The sequence below is a fragment of the Cloeon dipterum genome, chromosome 2 (genome assembly GCF_949628265.1).
Source record: "Cloeon dipterum chromosome 2, ieCloDipt1.1, whole genome shotgun sequence".
Lineage (NCBI taxonomy): Eukaryota > Metazoa > Arthropoda > Insecta > Ephemeroptera > Baetidae > Cloeon > Cloeon dipterum.
The window spans coordinates 11818409-11838943 of NC_088787.1; the positions used below are offsets into that span (position 1 = coordinate 11818409).

General features: G+C 38.7%; 3 protein-coding genes across 4 annotated transcripts; 2 read left to right on the forward strand and 1 right to left on the reverse strand.

Moving 5' to 3' along the window:
- Positions 1-2410: 2410 nt before the first annotated feature.
- On the forward strand, positions 2411-5415 carry LOC135937211 (NFX1-type zinc finger-containing protein 1-like). The gene is made up of 6 exons (XM_065480313.1): positions 2411-2968; positions 3030-3621; positions 3745-3828; positions 3884-4338; positions 4402-4700; positions 4788-5415. Exons 1-6 carry the CDS (start codon positions 2570-2572, stop codon positions 5335-5337), a joined length of 2379 nt encoding a protein of 792 aa, XP_065336385.1. The 5' UTR covers positions 2411-2569; the 3' UTR covers positions 5338-5415.
- A 958-nt stretch (positions 5416-6373) lies between these two features.
- On the forward strand, positions 6374-12678 carry LOC135936462 (probable ATP-dependent DNA helicase HFM1). Of its 2 annotated transcripts, none has more exons than XM_065479277.1 (22): positions 6374-6615; positions 6813-7135; positions 7190-7293; positions 7345-7428; positions 7486-7614; positions 7677-7909; positions 8044-8258; positions 8310-8460; positions 8519-8654; positions 8725-8844; positions 9296-9471; positions 9522-9741; positions 9801-9940; positions 9996-10266; positions 10536-10756; positions 10806-11047; positions 11101-11210; positions 11262-11345; positions 11398-11441; positions 11500-11631; positions 11862-12124; positions 12173-12678. In XM_065479277.1, the coding sequence occupies exons 1-22, from the start codon at positions 6613-6615 to the stop codon at positions 12432-12434; spliced, it is 3663 nt and encodes a 1220-aa protein (XP_065335349.1). In that variant the 5' UTR covers positions 6374-6612; the 3' UTR covers positions 12435-12678. The 2 variants fall into 2 exon arrangements, with proteins under 2 accessions (XP_065335349.1, XP_065335350.1); XM_065479278.1 differs by having other exon boundaries at positions 6375-6615; positions 11262-11338; positions 11397-11441.
- On the reverse strand, positions 12563-20526 carry LOC135936463 (solute carrier family 35 member G1-like). Its single transcript, XM_065479279.1, has 6 exons — positions 20199-20526; positions 16790-17203; positions 14203-14439; positions 13937-14155; positions 13349-13705; positions 12563-12841 (listed from the first exon to the last, which is right to left on the reverse strand). The coding sequence occupies exons 2-6, from the start codon at positions 16997-16999 to the stop codon at positions 12719-12721; spliced, it is 1146 nt and encodes a 381-aa protein (XP_065335351.1). The 5' UTR covers positions 17000-17203; positions 20199-20526; the 3' UTR covers positions 12563-12718.
- Between the last annotated feature and the right edge of the window lie 9 nt (positions 20527-20535).

The window sequence follows — 20535 nt, forward strand, 5'->3', positions numbered from 1 at the left end:
ATATAGCGAGATACAATTTTTAAGCAGAAAAGTAAGGGGTAGCATACGGCTGAAGTTATGAGGGTTAAATGCAATCACATTTATTATTAATAAGTACATTTATTATTTAACTATATATGCTTAATACACCTCCAACCTCCAACAGGGAAGATTTTCGTGGTAGTGTAAAGTAGGCTCTCGCGAGATTTTTTAATTAAAGCTCTCCAACTAGGTAACGATTTCGGAAGAAAACACGGCGTTATGACTAGGTGCGTGGGTCAATTTTTGAATTCCCAGCCTAAAAATCCTCCCCAAGCTTCCCTTTCAGGCCTGAACTTTGATGACAGTAAAAATGAAAAATAAGATATAACAATTATTACATCTCCCGTTTTAATCACTACTAACACCCGCATATAATGTATAATTAAAAATTGTGCTGAAAGGCCGGTTACGAAAAGATGAAAAGAGTCAGAAACGCAATACTGCATGGGTGCGGAGGGGGAGGAACAGAATAGAGATATTAGAGCTGCACCCGGCGCTCGCGTGTCAAATTATGTTTCGTCCAGCAAGCCAAACGAATAGCCCATTTGACCTGCGAAAGTGAAATATGTGAGGAAGAGAAAGAATACGAGTAGATTTTGTGGATAAAATTCATTTTGAGTCGAGTCACGCAGACCAGGCAGTTAAGGATCATTTTAGATTAACTCGCAAGTACGATTCCGTTTAAGTCAATCAGTATATCAGCGTGAGAAAAATATATGCAAACTCTTAAAACTGAGTGAAAAAGGCAGTAAAACAGTGCAACCCAAAGTCAGTGAAAGCTAGCATAGCCCGTGAAAGATTTCATCGTCCCATTCAATTGATTTGTGCTTAAAATTGTGGGAAAAAAGAAGTCATTCCATGACTAAACAATTAAGAAATAAGCAGCTTCACTTGTATTATTGTTTAATTTGTCAAGTTTTATTGGTAAAAATATAAAATAATCTACCTCAAATTTTATGTTCAAATACTTTATTCATTTTTGGGTTTTGGAGGCAGGGAGGTTTCTGAAAAATTAGGTTCATTACAAAATTTGCAGTAAAGAGTACGTATGGCCAATGATTTTTTATATTTAATTTAGAGTAGGCGTCACACGGCGCGCGCAGCTGTACTCGCTCTCGCTCAGACTATAAGATAGATCCACGCCAACACAGCTCAATCAGTTCCTTGCAATTATTTGTACTTGCAGCACCCATCTGCGAAGCATCCGCGACTGTCCATCATTGTGTCGTTGCATTTCACGTAAGAGTTTAATCTCAATTTTTCTTATTCATTATATTACCCTATTATTTTTTGCAAGATAGTCAAAAAGCAGCTAATTTTAATTTAATCTGCAGACACTTTTGGGTTAAAACTGATCAGAATTGCTGGTATTATTTCCACAGCAAAGTTTTGGACGGCAGATGTGTACGATTATTTTAGCACTTTAAACAAATCAAGAGAACTTGAAAACTTGAAAAGTGCGCGTCAGAGACTGCTCTGTTTTTGTTCGAATGCGAGAGTGGGGAAACACCAGTTTTACCTCAAGGTCTTAGACTCTACTTACTACGTGCTTTAAACCTCCGCATAGACGATTCTTTGGGTTATTTTTCATCAGAGTGGAAAAGTACCAGATTTACGCCTTATTATCTTAATGTCTTTTATTAGATAAAGAGACCCACTTATAAGGAACTGTTTTTAATTTAATTTTTATCGCGCGCTATCTATTACTTTCAACAAACCCTTGAAAATCAGATATGATTATTCAGACTATTGATGTTTCAGAAATTTTCAAGTGATGAAGGCGTCACTGTCTCGATCCGTATCTGTGCATTTATATTTTTAATGTTTTCCCAGCACAGCAGGATTGATGTTTATTGATGTTAAAGTGCGCTTATCTAATCGCATCAATGAGGTGAACGACTGATAGATTATAGCGAATTATATTCACGAATCAAATACAAACAATAATTATTATAGCTTTTTGGCAGCTCAATATGGCTTTGTGTCTTCTTGCACACCGGCTCTTATTTGCTACTGCCATGGAGTGCACCAGCAAATTAAGCGCATTGTGTAAATATAAAATATTTAAAGATAATAGGATTTCGAAAATATATTCATTTATTACTTATTAATTCCAATCTAAAACTTTTTAAATAACTGGATTTCCTTTTATTTACCCGTAGAATATAAAATTTCCCTGTCTCGTTTTCTGTTGAATTGATTATAAAGTATTTTAAATATCCCTCGTGTTTCAGCTATCATAGCAGGCTAACATAGATATCAACGACATTAACTGACTGACAGCAGATTTTCATAAAAAAACATGGCAAGTTTATTTTATTTACTTGAATTATTTGGTGTTTTTTCAAGGCCGAAGTATTACTTGAAGCTTATACAAAATTCATTCTTTTTTGCTTAATTATAGGAGCCAAATCAGGACTTCGGAGCTTGTAGCATTTACCCGACGTACGCAGAAGTTGTCGGTGACGTTAAAGCACCATTAAAAGCAAACGTCGTTGACGGACCTTTCGAGAATGTCGAACAATTCTTGGAAACGCACTTTTGGCTGATGAGAGAGGAGGTCGTTGGTCCACTGCGGAAAAAAGTGAACCAAATAAAACGCAACAGGGGAAACGTGGAATGTCCTCCCTACATGAAAGCCAAATTCCTCAGGCCGAATGCAAAAAATGAAAAATTAAAAGGAGTGAAGGTTTCCTTTACTGAAAACGGAGTATCGAACGAAGATTCCACAGGGGAAAAATCGCAAAGTCTAAAACATGGCTCACTAGTCTGCTTCACTTGCAACTCTTTTGAAACACTGCTTTTTGCCACAATCAGCAATAGAGACGAAAAGTACATCAAGAAGTCGCAGGTGTTTGTCGAGTTCACCAAAAAGTCCAAGGAAGACATTTTTAATAATGAATATATCATGATTGAAAGCGAAACCTTCTTTGGTCCATATGAACATGTAAGCAGAAAAATTATTGAGATAATAAAATAAATATTCAATGAATTTAAATTACTTTCAGGTACTTAAAGCCCTTCAACATACCGAAAACTGCGACTTTCCTTTTCCTCAATATTTCATTGAAGTGTCAAAAAGCGATGCACTCCCTAAATACATGAGGAACAGCATCAAAACCATTTCCATCGAAGGAGTAGATCAAGATTTTAATTCAGTGCGGCTTTTGGAACCGAATTCGTGGCCTACGGCCGCTGAAATCGGACTGGACGAGTCGCAGCTGATTAGCCTACAGGCCGCCCTGACGAGGGAACTGGCATTCATCCTTGGGCCACCTGGAACGGGAAAAACCTACGTAGGCCTCACAGTGGCGCAAATCTTGATCGAAAACAAGGCAGCTCTGAACCTGAAAAAGCCTATTCTGGTCATCAGCAGCACCAATCACTCGCTCGATCGCTTCCTTATTGAATTATTAAATTTAACCGACAATTTTGTGCGGATCGGCCAGCAGTCCAAGTTTCCACAGCTGAACCCCTACAATTACAATAAACTGGAAGGAACATGGTTTGAGCGCCTCGCATACCAGGACGTAATTGGGATGACTGCTACTAAAGCGTCCGAGTGGCGTCCAAAGCTCAACGCGCTTGGCTGTGAAGTCGGTTAGTAATCAATTTGTATAATTATAATAATTCACAAAAACATTTTGCGACATTAAAAAAAATTCGACATCCTCAAAATTTTGTCTTTGTGCCTAAATTAAAACATCTTTCAACCTTTTGCAGTTATTGTCGAAGATTCGACCGTCTTATTTGATGCTCAGCTAGTTGCATGCTTGTCAAAGAACTGTCAGCACCTCATTATGATCGGTAATTATTTTGAAACACAAAAAGATTCAAAAATTAGTACATATATTTTTTTAAGGTGGAGAAAAGCAGCTGCAACCAAAACTGGAGGACCCTGATTTAGCATCATTAAATCTGAACGTTTCGTTTTTCAAGAGGATGTTGGACAACAGGGAGAGCCAGAAGCCGCTTCGATTTCAGTACAGGATGCCACCTGAGATGACAAAGCTAATTTCTCCATTGATTTATCCTGAAATGAAGCATGACTCGAGCATGTTGAGCTTGCATGCGCCAGAATTACTCACCAAGCGAGTATCTTTCGTCACCCACAATTATCCTGAGAGTCCGGAGGAAATTGAAGTGCGCACACCAGAGCAAAATATAAAACAGTGGAAGACGGGAAACAGCAAGAAGAATGACCAGGAGGCGTCTTTCGTGGTGGCTCTCTGCAAGTATTTGCTCTTACAGAAAGTGGCACCGCTCGACATTACTATTTTGACTACTTACTCGTGTCAGTCGGCCACGATTAAAAAGGTAAAGTAAAGCTATTTTTTGGAAACCCTTTTCAGTTAAATTATGAACGCACATTTTTTACAGCTTATAAAGGAAGAAAAGTCAAAGGCCGCAGGTTTGGCGACCGTCGAAGTCGCAACAGTGGACAATTTCCAAGGAGGCGAAAATAAATTCATCATTCTGTCTCTTGTGAGGAGCAACTCCTGTGGGGCTTTGGGATTTCTGGATGAGGAGCACAGAATCGGCGTGGCTTTAAGTAAAGCCCAAAACACCCTTATTATCGTTGGAAACATGGCAACCCTATCGTCCAAAAGCAGCATTTGGCGGTCAATTAGACAAACGCTTGATGAACAAGATGCCCTTAACAGTTGGCTGGAAATCAGGTTGGAATTCATTTAGATTTTTTTATCACGGGCAATTTATCTAGAAATAATATGACCTTGATAAAACAATTACCTTTTTTATTTTAGATGCACGACCTACCCAACGGGCAAGCACCTGGTCTTTTTGGAGGAGCTGGACAAATTTGAGCGGATTTGCAGTGAGAGTGGCTGCACAGATCCTCATCGACCTCCGCAACCTAGCGTGCTTCCTAATTTGCCTGCAGCCACTGTGGACAATTATTCATATGCAAGACGATTGATCAGCACGCACTGCGGAAAGCGTAAAAGCTGTGGGCACATCTGCAGAGTCGTTTGCCCTCCTGATGATGATCACACCTTGCATAGAGAAATATGTTTTGAGCAGTGCCTACGATTGTGCAGGGCTGGTCTTCATCAGTGTCAACGTCAGTGCAACGTGCCATGCAATCCTTGCCTTAAAACACGACAGGTGACATTTTCCTGCAGAAGACACAGCAAAACAGTTGTCTGCAAAGACTGGAATCCTCAATCTCTTTGTGAGGCGCCTTGTAACAGGCGGATGCAATGCGGACACCAATGCAGCAAGAAGTGCCACGAACCATGTGACGCTGTGTGCCAAGCTTGGTTTATTTGTATAATCAGAAAATTGTTCACCTGAATATCGTTTTAAACGTCAGTAGAAAAAACTTTTTATGAAAAAATGTGTAGAAAAAATGTGTATAATATTATGGCTATATAGGCGTTTTAATGTAAATGTTTAACATTAAATTTGTTGGTTTTATTTCTCTAATTTCCATTTCAGAAATTTTTAATGATTCACCACAAGAGACATTGTTGCTTTTGCAAGAAGGCAGTGACAAATAAGAAGTGTTATTTCCAATCAGACTGGAAAGCTTGACAAAAGCATATCAAAAGTTTACCATATTTGCAAAATCCCTTTGTGTTCGAAGCTGACAGCATATAGTTACCATTCAAAGACACTCACGCTGCGATTCAAGACTCAATCTTGCCGCTGTTCATTCTTAGCTTAAATTGATTTCTCAGACTAAAGAAGCAGGAAACAAAAATTAGCTCAGGCAATAGCCGCAGATACATGAAAAACAATTTTTATGAAAGAAAAAACAATCTTTAAATTTGGTGGTGTTTCTAGGCTGGACTGATATTATTTGTTTTCAGTACACCGAAAGAAATAATATTAAGAGCTGACTAGCAGGGTTAAGTCTTTAATCGCAGTAGAAAAAGCGTCTTTAAAATGAAAGAATGTACTGCTATGGCGCAATCTATTGGGGGCTTTGAACGACTGAATTGCTGTCGATTGCCGAAATTGAAAAGGGTAGAAACTGTGTAACATATGTACATCATTTATTCGATTTTTAATGAAGAGGAAAAAAATGAAAATTGGGAAAAAACTAACTATGGAGATGAACTCACGTGAAGATACACGTCAAGCGGATGCTGCGACAGCTGCGTGTTTGTTTTGTGTTTTGCTAAAATACAAAATATGATACTGGCATTGTTACTGACTGCGGTTTTACCCCTTACCTTCTGGTTTTCTCCTGCACCTGCATGTGTGTGATGATATTGGGACAACATTAACATTGTTACATCAAACTCGCCGCTCCGCTTCGCATGTACTGGCATGTACCAACTTGTTAGCTTTCAGCTTCCACTATTACTCAACTCACCCCTCCCTCAACCCACATACCCACAATCAGCAATCAGAATTCGGTTGCGTTCAAGGTCAATGACCGAAGACCGAGTTAGGATGTAGGCAACAATATAAAGGGGAGTTTATTGTTATTGCGAAATAACGAAACATTATCTTATGTAGCAACCTACTGGTGTGAGAGTGCAAAATACATTTTTTAGGAATTGTGGTCTCGCAAAATATAATACATTTCTATGATTGGTCATCAGTCAGTCGGATTATGAAATGGTTTGTTGAATCAAATATTTTATCTATTTTAAAATTGAATTATTATGTTAATTCATAATAATTACACAATATGTATATATTATGAACGTATCTACATTTTCTCGCAATCCATATTGAATCGGATGAAATTTTTCCTATCGCTGCTGAATTATGTATGATATATCATAATGTATACATTATGATTTTTTTCTCCGCAGGAGAATTTTCGCGAATTCTTATCAAGCTTAGGAATCTTTGTTGAGGACGAGCTTGAAACCGATTACTCTGAAGATTACGATCACCCCGATCCCCCTAAAAACTATCTCAGCTCTTTTGATTTTCAAGAGGAAGCACTCCGTCAACTACAGTCCAGTCCCCTGAATGAGCCTGATGACTTCGAAGACGATTCTGGGGGCGACGAGGGACTTTTATTCAATGGAACTGGTTTGGCGCTGTTCCAAAGCCAACCTCAGCAGCATCAAGAGGTCGAGCAAAACTTTTCTCAGGGTTCTGCTGGAAGCTTCTTTGATGTGCAACCAGAGTATGCAGTATTTAAAGGGAATTAACAAAAATTCTGAACTTCTTTTAATTTCAGTGAGCTTTTAGGCGTTGAAAATGAGAGAGTCAATAATGCCAGTCTACAAAGTGTTCCTAATTCGATGTATCCCGTTGACAATCTTTGCAGAATTAGCATTATTGGTATTTTTATTTTAATTTTATCAAATTGAGTTTTATTATTCAAATTTCCAGCTCCAAAGTACAGATCAATCTTCAAAAATATTCCATTCTTCAATGTGATCCAATCTAAAGTTTTGGATCCTGTTCTGAATTCTGGTAATTAGATTATTCACCATTATTATTTAATAACTAAATATGTGGGAAATACAACAGATCGGCCTGTGGTGGTTGCTGCGCCAACTGGATCAGGAAAAACGGTCATTTTTGAGCTTGCCATTGTTTGGCTGCTCATGCAAATTGAAAGAGAAAGTCCAGGCTGGACCGACTTTAAAATCATCTACAGTAAGTTAAGTCTTCACTGTCTTCGGTTATTTAATCATAAAATACGTCTCATGCTTTTTAAGTTGCTCCAGTGAAAGCACTGTGCTCAGAACGCCTGGCTGATTGGAACGAGAAATTTGGGTCAGTCGGACTCTCTTGCAGTGAAGTTACAGGTGATATGGAGAACACGTATAATTCGGCCCTGCGCAAACACCAGATCATTCTGACCACTCCAGAAAAGTGGGACTCAATGACTCGACGTTGGAAGGACAACAGAGGCCTGGTCCAGCATGTCAGGCTTATTTTGATTGACGAGGCAAGTGACCTGAAGTGTAATATTAGTTACTATATTTTTTCAAAATAAGGGAATTTTCCTGATTATCTTATGAAAAAAATTATCAAAAAAATCATGTCATTTAATTTTTTAAATAATGATTTCTGCTGAACTAGGTGCATTTGCTTAATGAGGAGCGCAGGGGTCCCATTCTGGAAGCTGTGGTCAGCAGGATGAAAACTGTCCAGCTGAGTCTTGAGCTTGAAGGCCACGTTCAGGGAGTGGGGCCAAAAGGCATCAGGTTCCTTGCCGTGTCTGCCACCATTCCAAACATTGAAGACATTGCTCAGTGGCTTGGCTGCAGAAGCCCTCAGCTTCCTCTACACTTCAGGTGGGTAAATGAATATAAAATAATGCAGCGTCTCATTGGATTTCCATGCAGCGTGTCAGAAGACGAGCGGCCAGTGAAGCTGAAAAAAATTGTGTACGGCTATGATAGCCGTCCAGGCTGGTCGTCGTTCAGATTCGACATGCAGCTCAACTACAGACTGAAAGAAATTTTGCTCAAACACTCAGATGGGAAACCCAGTCTTGTAATAACTGGTCATATGCGTTTGCTAATGAATTTAATTTAATATCTCGTTTTCTTAGATTTTCTGCAGCACAAGAAAGAGCGTGACGCAGTGTAGTGACATTCTGATCAAAGAACTAGTGTTCATGCCTTCTCCAAAGCAAAAGGAGGATATCAAATCTATGGTTGGAAAGTTGATGGACAAGAAAATCGGCGGTAGGATTGATTACTTTGACTCAGGAAGAGAGCCTGCATATTTAAAAAATGTTGAAATTTAATATTTCAGAGGCATTGAACAGAGGTGTTGGAGCTCACCACGCAGGAATGCACAAAAACGATAGACAAATCGTGGAGAACCTCTTCAAAAATGGATCTCTTCCTGTTCTTGTGTCAACCTCAACCCTAGGTAAATATTTATTTTTGTCTACAAGGGGAAATGACAGTACTACTCATTGAGATTCAATTCTCCTTTGATTAGTTTAACACGGGTTGCTGATTGCACAATGCGTTTTGCTTTAAAACTATTTGTGAAATACCACCAATGGGGATTATAGCCGTTCTTCTTGTATATTGTTCTTTGTTAGGAATGTGGTAATTTTTGCACTACACAGAACTGCAAACAAGGAAACTCACGGTCAGTACACAAACAACGTCAAATATTTTGAAAAAACTAATGCATAAAATTTTAGGGAAAATACATATTCAGTTAATTATTTACAAAAATACTTCAATTGCTGGAAAACCTTGCAATCAAGAACCGATTATGTTTAAAAATGTGGGTCTTTGTAATTTTCCTTAACAGAAAGAAATCGGCTCCAAATTTGTTAAACTTTTAGATATTATATTTCAAATTTTAGCGATGGGGGTAAACCTGCCTGCGCACTTGGTGGTGATCAAGTCGACTGAGCAATACATTGGCGGCACCTACGCGGAGTACGGCGAGAATGCAGTTTTGCAGATGATGGGAAGGGCTGGCAGGCCGCAGTATGACACCTCCGCCACCGCAGTCATCATGACCAAGATGAGCCAGAAGGTATTTTTTTCTGTGTTACTTTTTTAATATAATTGCAATTTTGACAAAAGGCCAAGTACGAAAGACTTGTTGGGGGTAAGCAGGCCATTGAAAGCACCCTACACAGACACCTGGCTGAGCACCTGAACGCTGAGGTTGTGCTGCAGACCATCACAAACCTCAACTTGGCCATGACATGGCTCAGGTCGACCTACTTGTACGTCAGGGCCTGCAAGAACCCCCGCGCGTACAACTTGCCCAATGACAACAGGGTGGAAACTCATTTGAATAGTGAGATATTCAATAGTAATTTGGGGTGTAAATAAAATATAATTAATATTCAATATCAGATTTGTGCATGAAGGAGATGACCGCATTGGCCAAGTGTGGTGTGGTGATCATGGATGGTTGCAACATTACTTCCACCGATGCAGGCAAAATCATGGCAAAGTACTGCCTCAGTCTGCAGAGCATGAATAAGTTTTTCGAGGTGAAATTCATATCGGCCTTCAAATTAATCAATTAAAGCTTATGTGTTTTTCTAGAATGTAAAAAATGCAATGACTATGGATAATTTGCTGCACGTCGTTTCAAAGTGCTCTGAATTCGAAGAGTACCAGCTCAGAGTGATTGAAAAACGCACCCTCAATGAACTGAATAAGAAGATCAGGTACAAGGTGGCTGGAAAGGTGCAGAGCATCCATTCAAAGGTGTTTGTGCTGATCCAAGCCAACCTGGATGGCCTACAGTGCCAAGACGTCGCCTTACAGCAGGAGTCTTTCAAGATCATGAAAGTGGCTCAGCGAGTGTCTAAATGTAAGGAGGGAAAGCAACTCACCATGTTTATAATATTCTTATTTTATTAACGATGAAACCTAATTTCTTGGAAACCAGCCAGTGTGGGGCAGTGTGCGTTAGAAAATAGTCACAAACAATCCCTCACCTTCAATTGATTCAAATCTAAGAAATAAATCGCTTGTTTGCCTGATCTTTCGCGGTGTTACAAACAAAGAGATAATTATCCTTTCTGCCTTCATTTATTTTGATTTTGGCGTAATATAATAGATTGAAAATTTCCTCTTCAGGCCTGGACGAGTTCATCAGGAGTAAGTTCCCCGCGGACTTTTCCTCGGTGCTGAATGCCCTGCTGCTTTCAAAATCAATTGGGAAGTCAATGTGGCACGACTCAAACCTGGTGGCCAAGCAACTGAACGGTATTGGCCCGAAATATGCAGAAAACCTAGTCGCCGCGGGAAAATCCTCCTTCAGGTCTATCAAGGAGTCCAACCCGCGAGACCTGGAGAGGGTAAACTCAAGTGTAGTATTGTTTTGGCTTGCACTGGCTTATTTATCAGATCATGGGAATTGGAACTGCAAAGGGCAACGGCTTCGTCAGCCAGGCAACCTGCTTGCCCGACTACGAGCTGAAGCTGGATAGCTCGAAAGATGGACTGGAAACTGTTGATTTGAGAGTGTCTTGCGTGCTTGGTAACGCTGCTGATTTGCGCCAGGGGAAGACTGCTGGTGCCAGACACACGTCCCTCTTCATCTTGGCAGACAAGACCAACAACCAAGTCATTTACTCTGAGAAAATCTCGTAAATTGTTGTCTCATCTCTTTGTGTAATTAATTTCAAATATATGCACACAGGGATTTGTATCTGATGAGGAACACATACACTTTTTCGACTAGCTATGTGTTGCCAGCAGCAGAGGACTGCATAACTGAAATTGTCGCCAGCATTTGCAGTGAAACCTGGGGTATCTTGATCCTTTCCATGTAAATCGCTAATCAGTGAAGGTTTTGTACAGTTGGCATCGACAAGACTGAACTGATCAAAGTTGACTGCCCTAGAAAAATCTCTGAGCAGATGGAAACCAGGGTTGAGGGAAAAAGTAATAAAATAAAAAATACACTTAAACAAATTTTTATTTTAAAAAGTTTCAGATGCTCCCACACTTGCTGTCAAATCTAAATCACAACCAAAAAAGGTATCATGTGTTGCTCTTAAACTCGCGCAGGAATGAAATTATTTAAATTTCTATTTAGGCAAAAGCGCCGGCTGCAAAAACAAAAGGGGACGCTGCTGCCAAAAAGAAGCCATCTATTTGCACTCAGACTCTAGAAAAATACAAAATGCTGCTAAAGAAACCATCTAGAATAATCAGGCCGCAAATCCAGGTATTTATTAGAAGCACACCAGGTTGCATACCTCTCGCTATTTAAGTTAACCATCTCATTGGGTTATGCAACCTGCACGACTTGAATGCCGTTCATATTGCCTAAACCTGAATAAAAAACGCTTAATAGACGCCCATAAAGTCAGTTCAAGTTAATGTTCTGTTTTGTATAATTTTCAAGTTCCTCATTTTCACCAGTGAAATTTAAGTTCAGTTTTTTTTAAATTTCAGATTCAACCTCCTTGCGTGGCCTCTTGCGAGCCAGAAATCAGGCCTGAGATTGAGCCTATGCAATTAACTGCTCCCTTGGATGTGGAGATGACGCCTGCTCCAGAATGTGTTGAAAATAGCCCGCCAGCGTCGCTTCATTCCGGCTCCTCCAGTCCTTCGTACAGCCCTTTGTACTCTCCTTCCATCAGTGCGGCCTCCTCGCCGCAAGTTAAGAAAACATACATCCTTGACTATCCCTTGCCAAAGCTGAACTTTCATCTTGAGTATGTGTGCATTCAAACATAAATTAAATCTAATTCAAGAAAATCTAGGTTTGAAAGTGACGATGATGAGTTTGAGAGCGGCCCCTTCAAAGGCGAATGTTTGCCTAAGTTGAGCGATAAGAGGCCAACGCATACTGTTGTCAACAAGTTTAAAAGGACCCTGAGCCCTGCTAGAGACGCAGATACCTTCATGGACACCGTGTTTGAAGCTCTTGGGTCTGCAGTCACGCCTATCATCAGTACCTACCTCAAGAGCAGTGCTTTTGATGTCACTGAGAATTCCATCCATAAGAATTGCACTGGTAATTGACATAATTAATCTTTGAAACGATTAGTTTTGAAGATTTATTTCAAGTTTCAACTTCGCGCTTCAAGAAGCCATGCGTTCTAGTCCGAGAATGTGATGTTTCCTTAGTTCAGATTCAAAACACAACCAAAGTGTGTGAACGTTGATTTTACTTTTGCTTTCAATTACACAAGGTCTTATGTTTAATTTAAATGGCGGTGCCAACAGTTGAACTATTGCAAATAAATATGATACAAATATGGAGAAATGAACTTTATGAGTACAAACACATGCGTTGTTGATCGGAATCAAGGTATCGTAGCAGCAACCTGCGTCAATTGCGCTTCAGCGCCCATTGCTGCCACACAGATGCACACTAAACAGGCTCCAAGAGCGCCCATCCAGTCGGGAACTTCATCCCAAAATGCAATCTGAAACGTGAAAGTTAAATTGTCTTAATTTTAGGCAAAAACGAAAAAATGGGTGTTGGAGAAGAAAATTTCGTTTTAAAATAATAGCAAGAAATGTGTATTTGCAATTCCCTAACTTTCAATTAACGTCCCAGGGTTTTAGGGAAAAATCATATCATTTGCATCAGTTCCAGTGGATTTCCCTTTGTTTAAACGGAGAAACATATTCAAAATCTGTAAACCAAGTTGATATTTTGAAACTGTTTTTTTAATACAAATAGTGCAATAAATTGTTACTTGAAGCCAATAGGATTTCAAATTATAAATGAGTCTACTTTTTTATGAAACTCCCAGACTTATTTAATTAGATTTCAAAAATCATGCCTAATGTTTTAATTTGCTTGTCATGTTTGTAAAAAGGGGAAAACCTAAACTAAGACGTCACCAAAACCTTAAAAAAAATGGCAACACAAGCATGCAAATTAATCCTCTCATCGAACCGATCAGTTAAGGAATGAGAAATCATACCTGCAAAACGAAAGCGAGCACTATATCAAGTGATCTCGTGACTGCCACTTTGCCGGCGCCCTCCATGCTGAGAGCGCGCGCGAGGAGAACTTGACCCAGCAGTCCCGTGACTCCGACCAGGCTGGCGAGGCCCCAGTGCATGAGCGATGCGTGTCGCAATGGCCCTCCCGTCGTCCAGGGACCGTGGATTTGCGTGAGAATCGTGGCCACCACGAGGGACCAGGCGCTAAAGTGCAGCACGAGGATCGAGTAGTGCACCTCCTTACACCGGCGCATCACAACAATGTTGATCGCGGTGAAGAGGGCACCCAAAATCGCCGCTGAGTATCCTAAGCCGTCGTAATTCTCCACCTCGCCCTAGTTAAATTTAAAAAGTCTACATGGTTAGTTTTTAAAAGCCGTATTTTCAGGGCGTTTTGTGGGGGGAAATATCCTTAAAATCGATTTTTATTTATATTTATGGACAGCAATTAATTTAATTTACTTAATTAAAATCAGTCTCATTGTAGTAAAAATCTTAATTTCAGCTGAAGCTACTGCTTGAATGTGGCATTTCGGCTTAATGAAATAGAGACTAATGCGAGTTACCTGGTGGAAGATCAAAGGCGGCTTGGAAATGAGCACGACGCCGGTGACCAGTAGGAACACGATCAGGGTGCGGAAAAAACCGCAAGGTTCTCTGAGGCATAAAAACGATAGCAGCAGCACAAACACCGGCGAGCTGAAAATGATGGAGGTTGCATCTCCCAGGGGAAGTCTCCGGAAAGAGAAGAACAGCAGCACCAGCGTCACTCCGCCGACGATGCCCTGGGTGCGGATCAGATTTTGTGCCGCAAAAAAGCCTTCAGACTCACCTGCAAAACGAGGAGGAGCCTCAGCCCTGGGGGTCCGAAGGGGTTGCGGCCTCTGTAGGCTACGATGGGCAGCATCGCGGCCACCTGGATGGACGACCTCAGGACCAGGAGCTCCATCGGATCTATTGACTCAAGCCCCTTCACCAAAGCCGAGCACAGGGTGAAGAACACGCCTGAGAGAAACGCCAGCAGAATGGCGCACCAGTTCGTCTTTGTCGGTTTCGGCGGGCCTAAGTCCTGTTTTTTTAAATAAAATATGAAAAAAATCTCTGTTAGATATATTCTAATCAATGATTTTAAGAAATTGTATCCTAGTTTGCCTTCATTCTTCTGAATTGAATGGAAATATTGCGCAGTTTGTATTTAATAAGATAAAAAATTAGACACTTTTCAGCCAAAAAAATAAAATAAGGAAGATGATGGAGGACAAAATAACAAATTGCTTACAAAGAGTAGTAATGAGGCAAATTTATAAACTTTCTCTCCACTCGCGTGCGTGACCTAAAACTTTTCCTTCCATTTTCCTAACCACCCTATAATAAATTAAAAAAATCAATTCTATATATATGTCATATATGTGTAGTGCCACAAAATGGATTGCCTAGAGGAACCTTTGTATTGTTTGGCACAAAATATGATCCCATATTGGGGGTAAATCGGAAAAAAAGGTTTTTCACCTGTTTTTTGCTAAAAAAAAACGTGCATTATTTTTGCGCATCGCAAAAATTGGCGAACGCAGGATATCACGTCCGTAAAATAATACGGAAGGAAAAATATTTATATTTAAAATGAACATGCAGAATCTGCGCGCAAAAATTGTATTGAATCTGATGGGAAAACGGGACGAAAATCCGTTTGTGATATATTACAAAATCTCGTACAACTCCATTCAGCTTTGTTAATGCAATTAATGTCATATTTAATTTATGCTGTCGAGTTGGGGTCGAGACATCACTACCAATGCATAATATAAATTTATGAATAACAGTTAATTGAATGAAGTCGACACTCTATAGTAACCCGATCTAATAATGAAAGGCGTGAAACAGAAGCTGAGAATGTGCATTTAAATAAAATCCTAATCGCATGAAGCGAAATTTAATCTTGCCGTAAAAGAAACGATTTTCAAACAGCCAAACCATGAAAGCGTATTATATTAAGTTCTTTTTCGCAAAAGGGCTGAAATGCTGTTCGACCAGTTGGACGAGAATTGCGTACGACCTCGCAGAGAACTGCAGTTGTTGTAGCAAAAGTAAATAATGAGAATGATATTTTTAATATAAATCTTCCTAAGATACGGCTATAGCCAGCAAATAAAATACATTCTTGTATTTACAATTGCAATCACAAGTTTTATAAGCATTTACCTTCATGCCGAACAACTCGGCCAAGACATATTTCATTTTCCATTCTGTTCTGCAACACTTTGACAGCTCAAGCTAGATCAACGCTCGCGCACGTGATTCTGGTCTCATTACCTGAATAACGATACGGTATTTTTTTTTGCAAGGACGACCTTTCTTCTATGGAGGATATCCCGTGACTTGAATCCTCCATTTTGAACTAAAGAGATGAATCTTTTTTATGGAATATATATAGTTTTATTGAAAAAATAAATAATAATTTTTTCAAAATTATCGTGTTATAAATTTTGCTTGGGTGGAAAAGGATATAATTTTTGTAACTGTAGCTGATTTGTCTTATTAGGCTTTGTTAGGAGTTTTTCTGGAAAAAAATCAGCTCTGCAACAATCTGCAGTGGATTTTGCCTCTCTTACCGAGGAAAAACTTTTGCTTATATTTAATTTAAATGTGTGATGAATGTCACAAAAGTCTCCTTGCGATATTAAATCGCACAAAAATCTGAATATCAGAAGTCTATTTTCAACAAGCGATTTCTAGGAGTTAAATCCTTCTTCCAAATTTCATTACCTAATCGGAGAGGAATATGGTAGCAAAGTAAAATTATTTAATTTTTCCCTGTCTGAAGAATATTAAAAAAACATTATAGCATATAGCTTAATCAAATTAATTTATTGGCTCATTTTATATATTTTTCTATTGGTTAATATTTTGTTCATTGATCAGCTTCAAATATTAGAAATTTTCGTTTGGTCTGAAATATTACCACAACCCGGAAGCAGGGTTACGAATTTTCCCCACCCGGATAAAACCCACCCGGGTTTTATTGGGTTTAACCAGGCTAAAAAACCCAATAAAACCCACTATTTTACCCAAGGCTCCAATATTTTTATGGGTCAAAAATAAAAAAATGCTAGAAAATAAAAAAAATTGTTTTTTGGCTGTTTTTTTAACGCTGAAAAGGTAGTGCTGCATTTTTGCACATTGAAAAATTGGCAAGTCCCGGGCCATGAGGATTAAATTTCTTCGTTTCTTGAAAAAAAGCAGTGAATAGCAAATTTTAAAAAACCCAGAAAAACCCAAAAAAAACCCAAAAAACCCATATTACCCCCCAATAAAACCCAGGTGGGTCGGGCAAAATGTAAAAAACCCGGGTTTTTCGGAACCCTGCCCGGAAGTAAATTTATAGAGAACGAGAGGACAAATTATTTGAGCTGTTGACTCACCCTGAGTATTTTTTTGCGGACCTCGGTCCTGATCTCGCACTCTGACGAACTTCCCTTCCTGATGGCGTCATAGCTGGGCAGGAAGGTGGACGTGACGAGCACCTCGATCTCGTCCTTGTCGGTGGTGTACGGGGGCGGCGGCCGGGGCATGATCAGTGGGCCCCCGGGAACGTCCATGGTGGTGCGAGAAAAGCGACTGTCGTTCCGCATAATGGTAACACTCGAGGCGTGCGGCACCGAATGGATCTTCTAGTAATTAATCCGTCGCACCTGCGGCCTCTCCGCGCCACACTCGTTTTAATATCCATCCACCCGATGCATATACTCACTATCCTGTGGCATTCCCACTCCGCATTGGAATCAATGTTTGTTTATTGTCGTGCGGTAGTGCTGTGAAAATCTCTTGCGTCTTATCTGAAGTGAGAATGAATGTGGTGCGCAGTGGGAGTGAGTGTATTAGCACAATTAAAACTGAATTTCAATCAGAGCTTTTGTGTTAACAGATTTTTTTTGTATGTACAAAAAGGGAAAGTCTTGAGTTACGTAATATTTAATATTTGGCCACGAATATCATCACAAAGGTCCAAGAAGACAAGGAAGAGTTTTCGGATAATATACATAAAAATTAAATAGGATTTTTATTTTCGAACAGAATAGCAAAATTTAGATTTTAAATTAAAATTAAATTCATATTGGATTTAGAATTTGTTTACTCTTGATCACGTGGAAATTTCGCTTACCTTGGCACGATTGGGCATCGAATTTCCAATAAGATCATATTCCATTTTAATATTTTACAGTCATGATATATTTTCTTTGATAAATTATTGATATATATATTGTAATTTCTCTTCTCTTAAACCCTCTTGCTTGGCACAGAAATTTTTATCTCAGCCATTCTCTTTTGTTTTTACTATAGTCATGGTCAGAAATGTTTCAATGAAAAAAATATCATTTTAATATGAGAGGATTTAATGTGGCCCAATGAGGACCACGTTTTTTCAATGAGAGATTTTCGTTTTAATTAATTGAAAAAAAATCATACAGTGCTCTGTAGATCAGCCCTGGTTGTAAGGTCGGATTTTTGAATGTAAGAAAGCCAGAGTGGTATTGAGAAACAAAATCAGGTTTTAAATATTGGGTCAGGTCAGTGCTGCTGAACAGAAGGACACTTTTTAATGTTTAAAAAAGTGCAGCCAGATACTGACTTGATTTTTTTCCTCCAGGCCTTATTATTTTTGTGACGCAATTTTTAAAAATGAGTAATATCAATTTTAAAAAGATCTAGCACTGGTGCAGGCGAAAGAATATTCCTAATCATTTTCGCACTTCAAATATTCTAAAAAATTATTATTATTATTTATTATATTAGACACCAACGGTGTACAACACAGAGTACATTATATAACGATATTATTTAACTGCAATTTCTTATATTTAGCAGCTTGAAATAAGGTAGTTGTATTATTTTTACAATTGAGGAAATGATACATGTCTATACCGCTTTCATCGCAGAATTGGCAAACACAATTAGCAGAAACATCTAGATGGAAACGTTTGTCTTTACATAACAGAAAATGATAACCATGGAAAGAGTATCTCGTAAAAACACTTCGATCTTTACAATAGGGTAGCCACCAGTTCTTGTTTGTCATAGCTGGGGTACTGTAAAAATTAGGGTGAATATTTTGTTTTTTATGCATCATATTATCCAAGAATTTAATATAAACAGGTGTGTCCGGCAGGGAGAATTTTGTCTTTAAGTCATTTACAAAATAATCAGTCTCAACTAGATCATATACAAATCTTGATTTCATTCTCTTATCGACACATAAGGCTTTCTTAAAAAATCTAGACTTAGCACATTCAAGATTATTTAAGTCTTTTAAAGTCAAGTATTTCCAGACAGCTTCAATACCATATGAGGCAACAGGAGAAATAGCTAAATCAAATAATTTTTTGGCTGTAACAATAGAACTTTTTGACAAATTTTTAATTTTGCCTGTAGCAAATATTGAGGCTTTAACTCTCTTATCAATATGTTTACTAAAACATACACCTGCAGTTTGGAAAGTGACTCCTAGATAATTAATTGAAGAGCAGAAGGTAATTTTATTCTGTTTTTCCCAGTTCAAATCTACTTTGCTATAACGACCATGACCACCGGCTCTAAATTTCATGACTTGGCATTTCTTTTCGTTTAATTTTAAACATCTTATAGCTAGGTAGTCTGTAATTCTGGGCAGTAAAATGGAAAAATCATTTAAATTTTCACTTAAAAGTACAATATCATCTGCATACAAAATGCATTTAACGCCAGGGAAATCTTTCATAATATCGTTAATATCACTGATAGCAAAAATGAACAGGAAGGGTGACATGCACCCTCCTTGTTTAACCCCGTTTGACTGTAAAATTTCTTCAGAAACGGAAATACCATCATTAATTAATAGAAAATTTACGTCAAGAATTTCTGCAAGCAAGTTTAGCTCTTCAAAAGAAAAGATTTTTGTATCTACGACTTTCTTAAAGATAAATGTTCTACTAATAGAATCGAATGCTTTTTGTAAATCTAAAAATAAAGCGTACAGGGGTCTCTTATTTACAATTACTGTTGAGTGAATATGTTGAATAAGTAAATTTACAGCTTGTACAGTAGATTTCCCTTTAATAAAGCCGAATTGATTTAATGGAATATAGCTGATTAGAGAGGAATACAAACGTTTGTTAAGCATTTTGTCCAAAAGATTAAACATAGAGGAGGATAAATTGATCCCTCTATAATTGTTTACATCCTCCGGACTACCTTTGTTTTTAAATAAAAGCTTCAAATTAGAGAGTTTCCAGGAATCGGGAAAAATACCATTCTGAAGGCATATATTATAAAATTTCGTTAGTTCACTATTTAAAACTACGTTTAACTCTTTCAAACATTTATTTGTTACCAAGTCAAGCCCTGGTGCTTTCTTAATTTTTAGTTCCTTAATAGATAAATTTACTTCATCTTCTAGGAACCATTTAACAGTAGGATTTTTAGTGTAATTTATTAAAAGGTCTTTTAGATTTAGAGAATCTGATGCGCTTAATTTGGCATTGTTGTAAATCGCTCCAAAATGAGCCTCCCAAAAAATTATAGTTATTCCAGACTTTAATATATAAGACATATTTTAACTTTTAGAATTTTAAAAACGATTTTAATTTGAGTGATTTGATTTTCTTCTATTTAGAATTCATGGATTTTAATTAAATTTTTTACGGGCGATTTAAAACAAGAATTTCAATCCACCTATGACTTTTTTTTATCAAAATCACGCATTTTTACCTCAAAACAAAAAAAATCGTTCCCTCGTCATGCAAGATGCGAAACGCAGAATGAAATTTGCAGTAAGCTGAGAGCCTCGGTACTCACTTGCACGCGATGCGATTGACCCTGTCTCAGCGCATTATGCAGATTCGCCTTTGTAAACAACAGCAGCAGTAGTGGCAGGGGCAAAAATAAATGTTAATCCGCGCACACACGCTCTCGACTCTCGCCCGGCGACCACACTCACTCTCAATCCGCGGCTGAAGCGGCCGGCCACTCACTCGCTCGCTCTCTCGCGAGTCTCAGTCTCACGTGACGCCTGCTCTTTATGCTGGCGTCTTATGTTGCAGTCGTGGTGTCAGTGTCGGCGCCAACAACCCACTCGCATCGACCGCACGCACGCTCCAATTATGAAAATGCACTCACTCGAAAGCGAAATTAT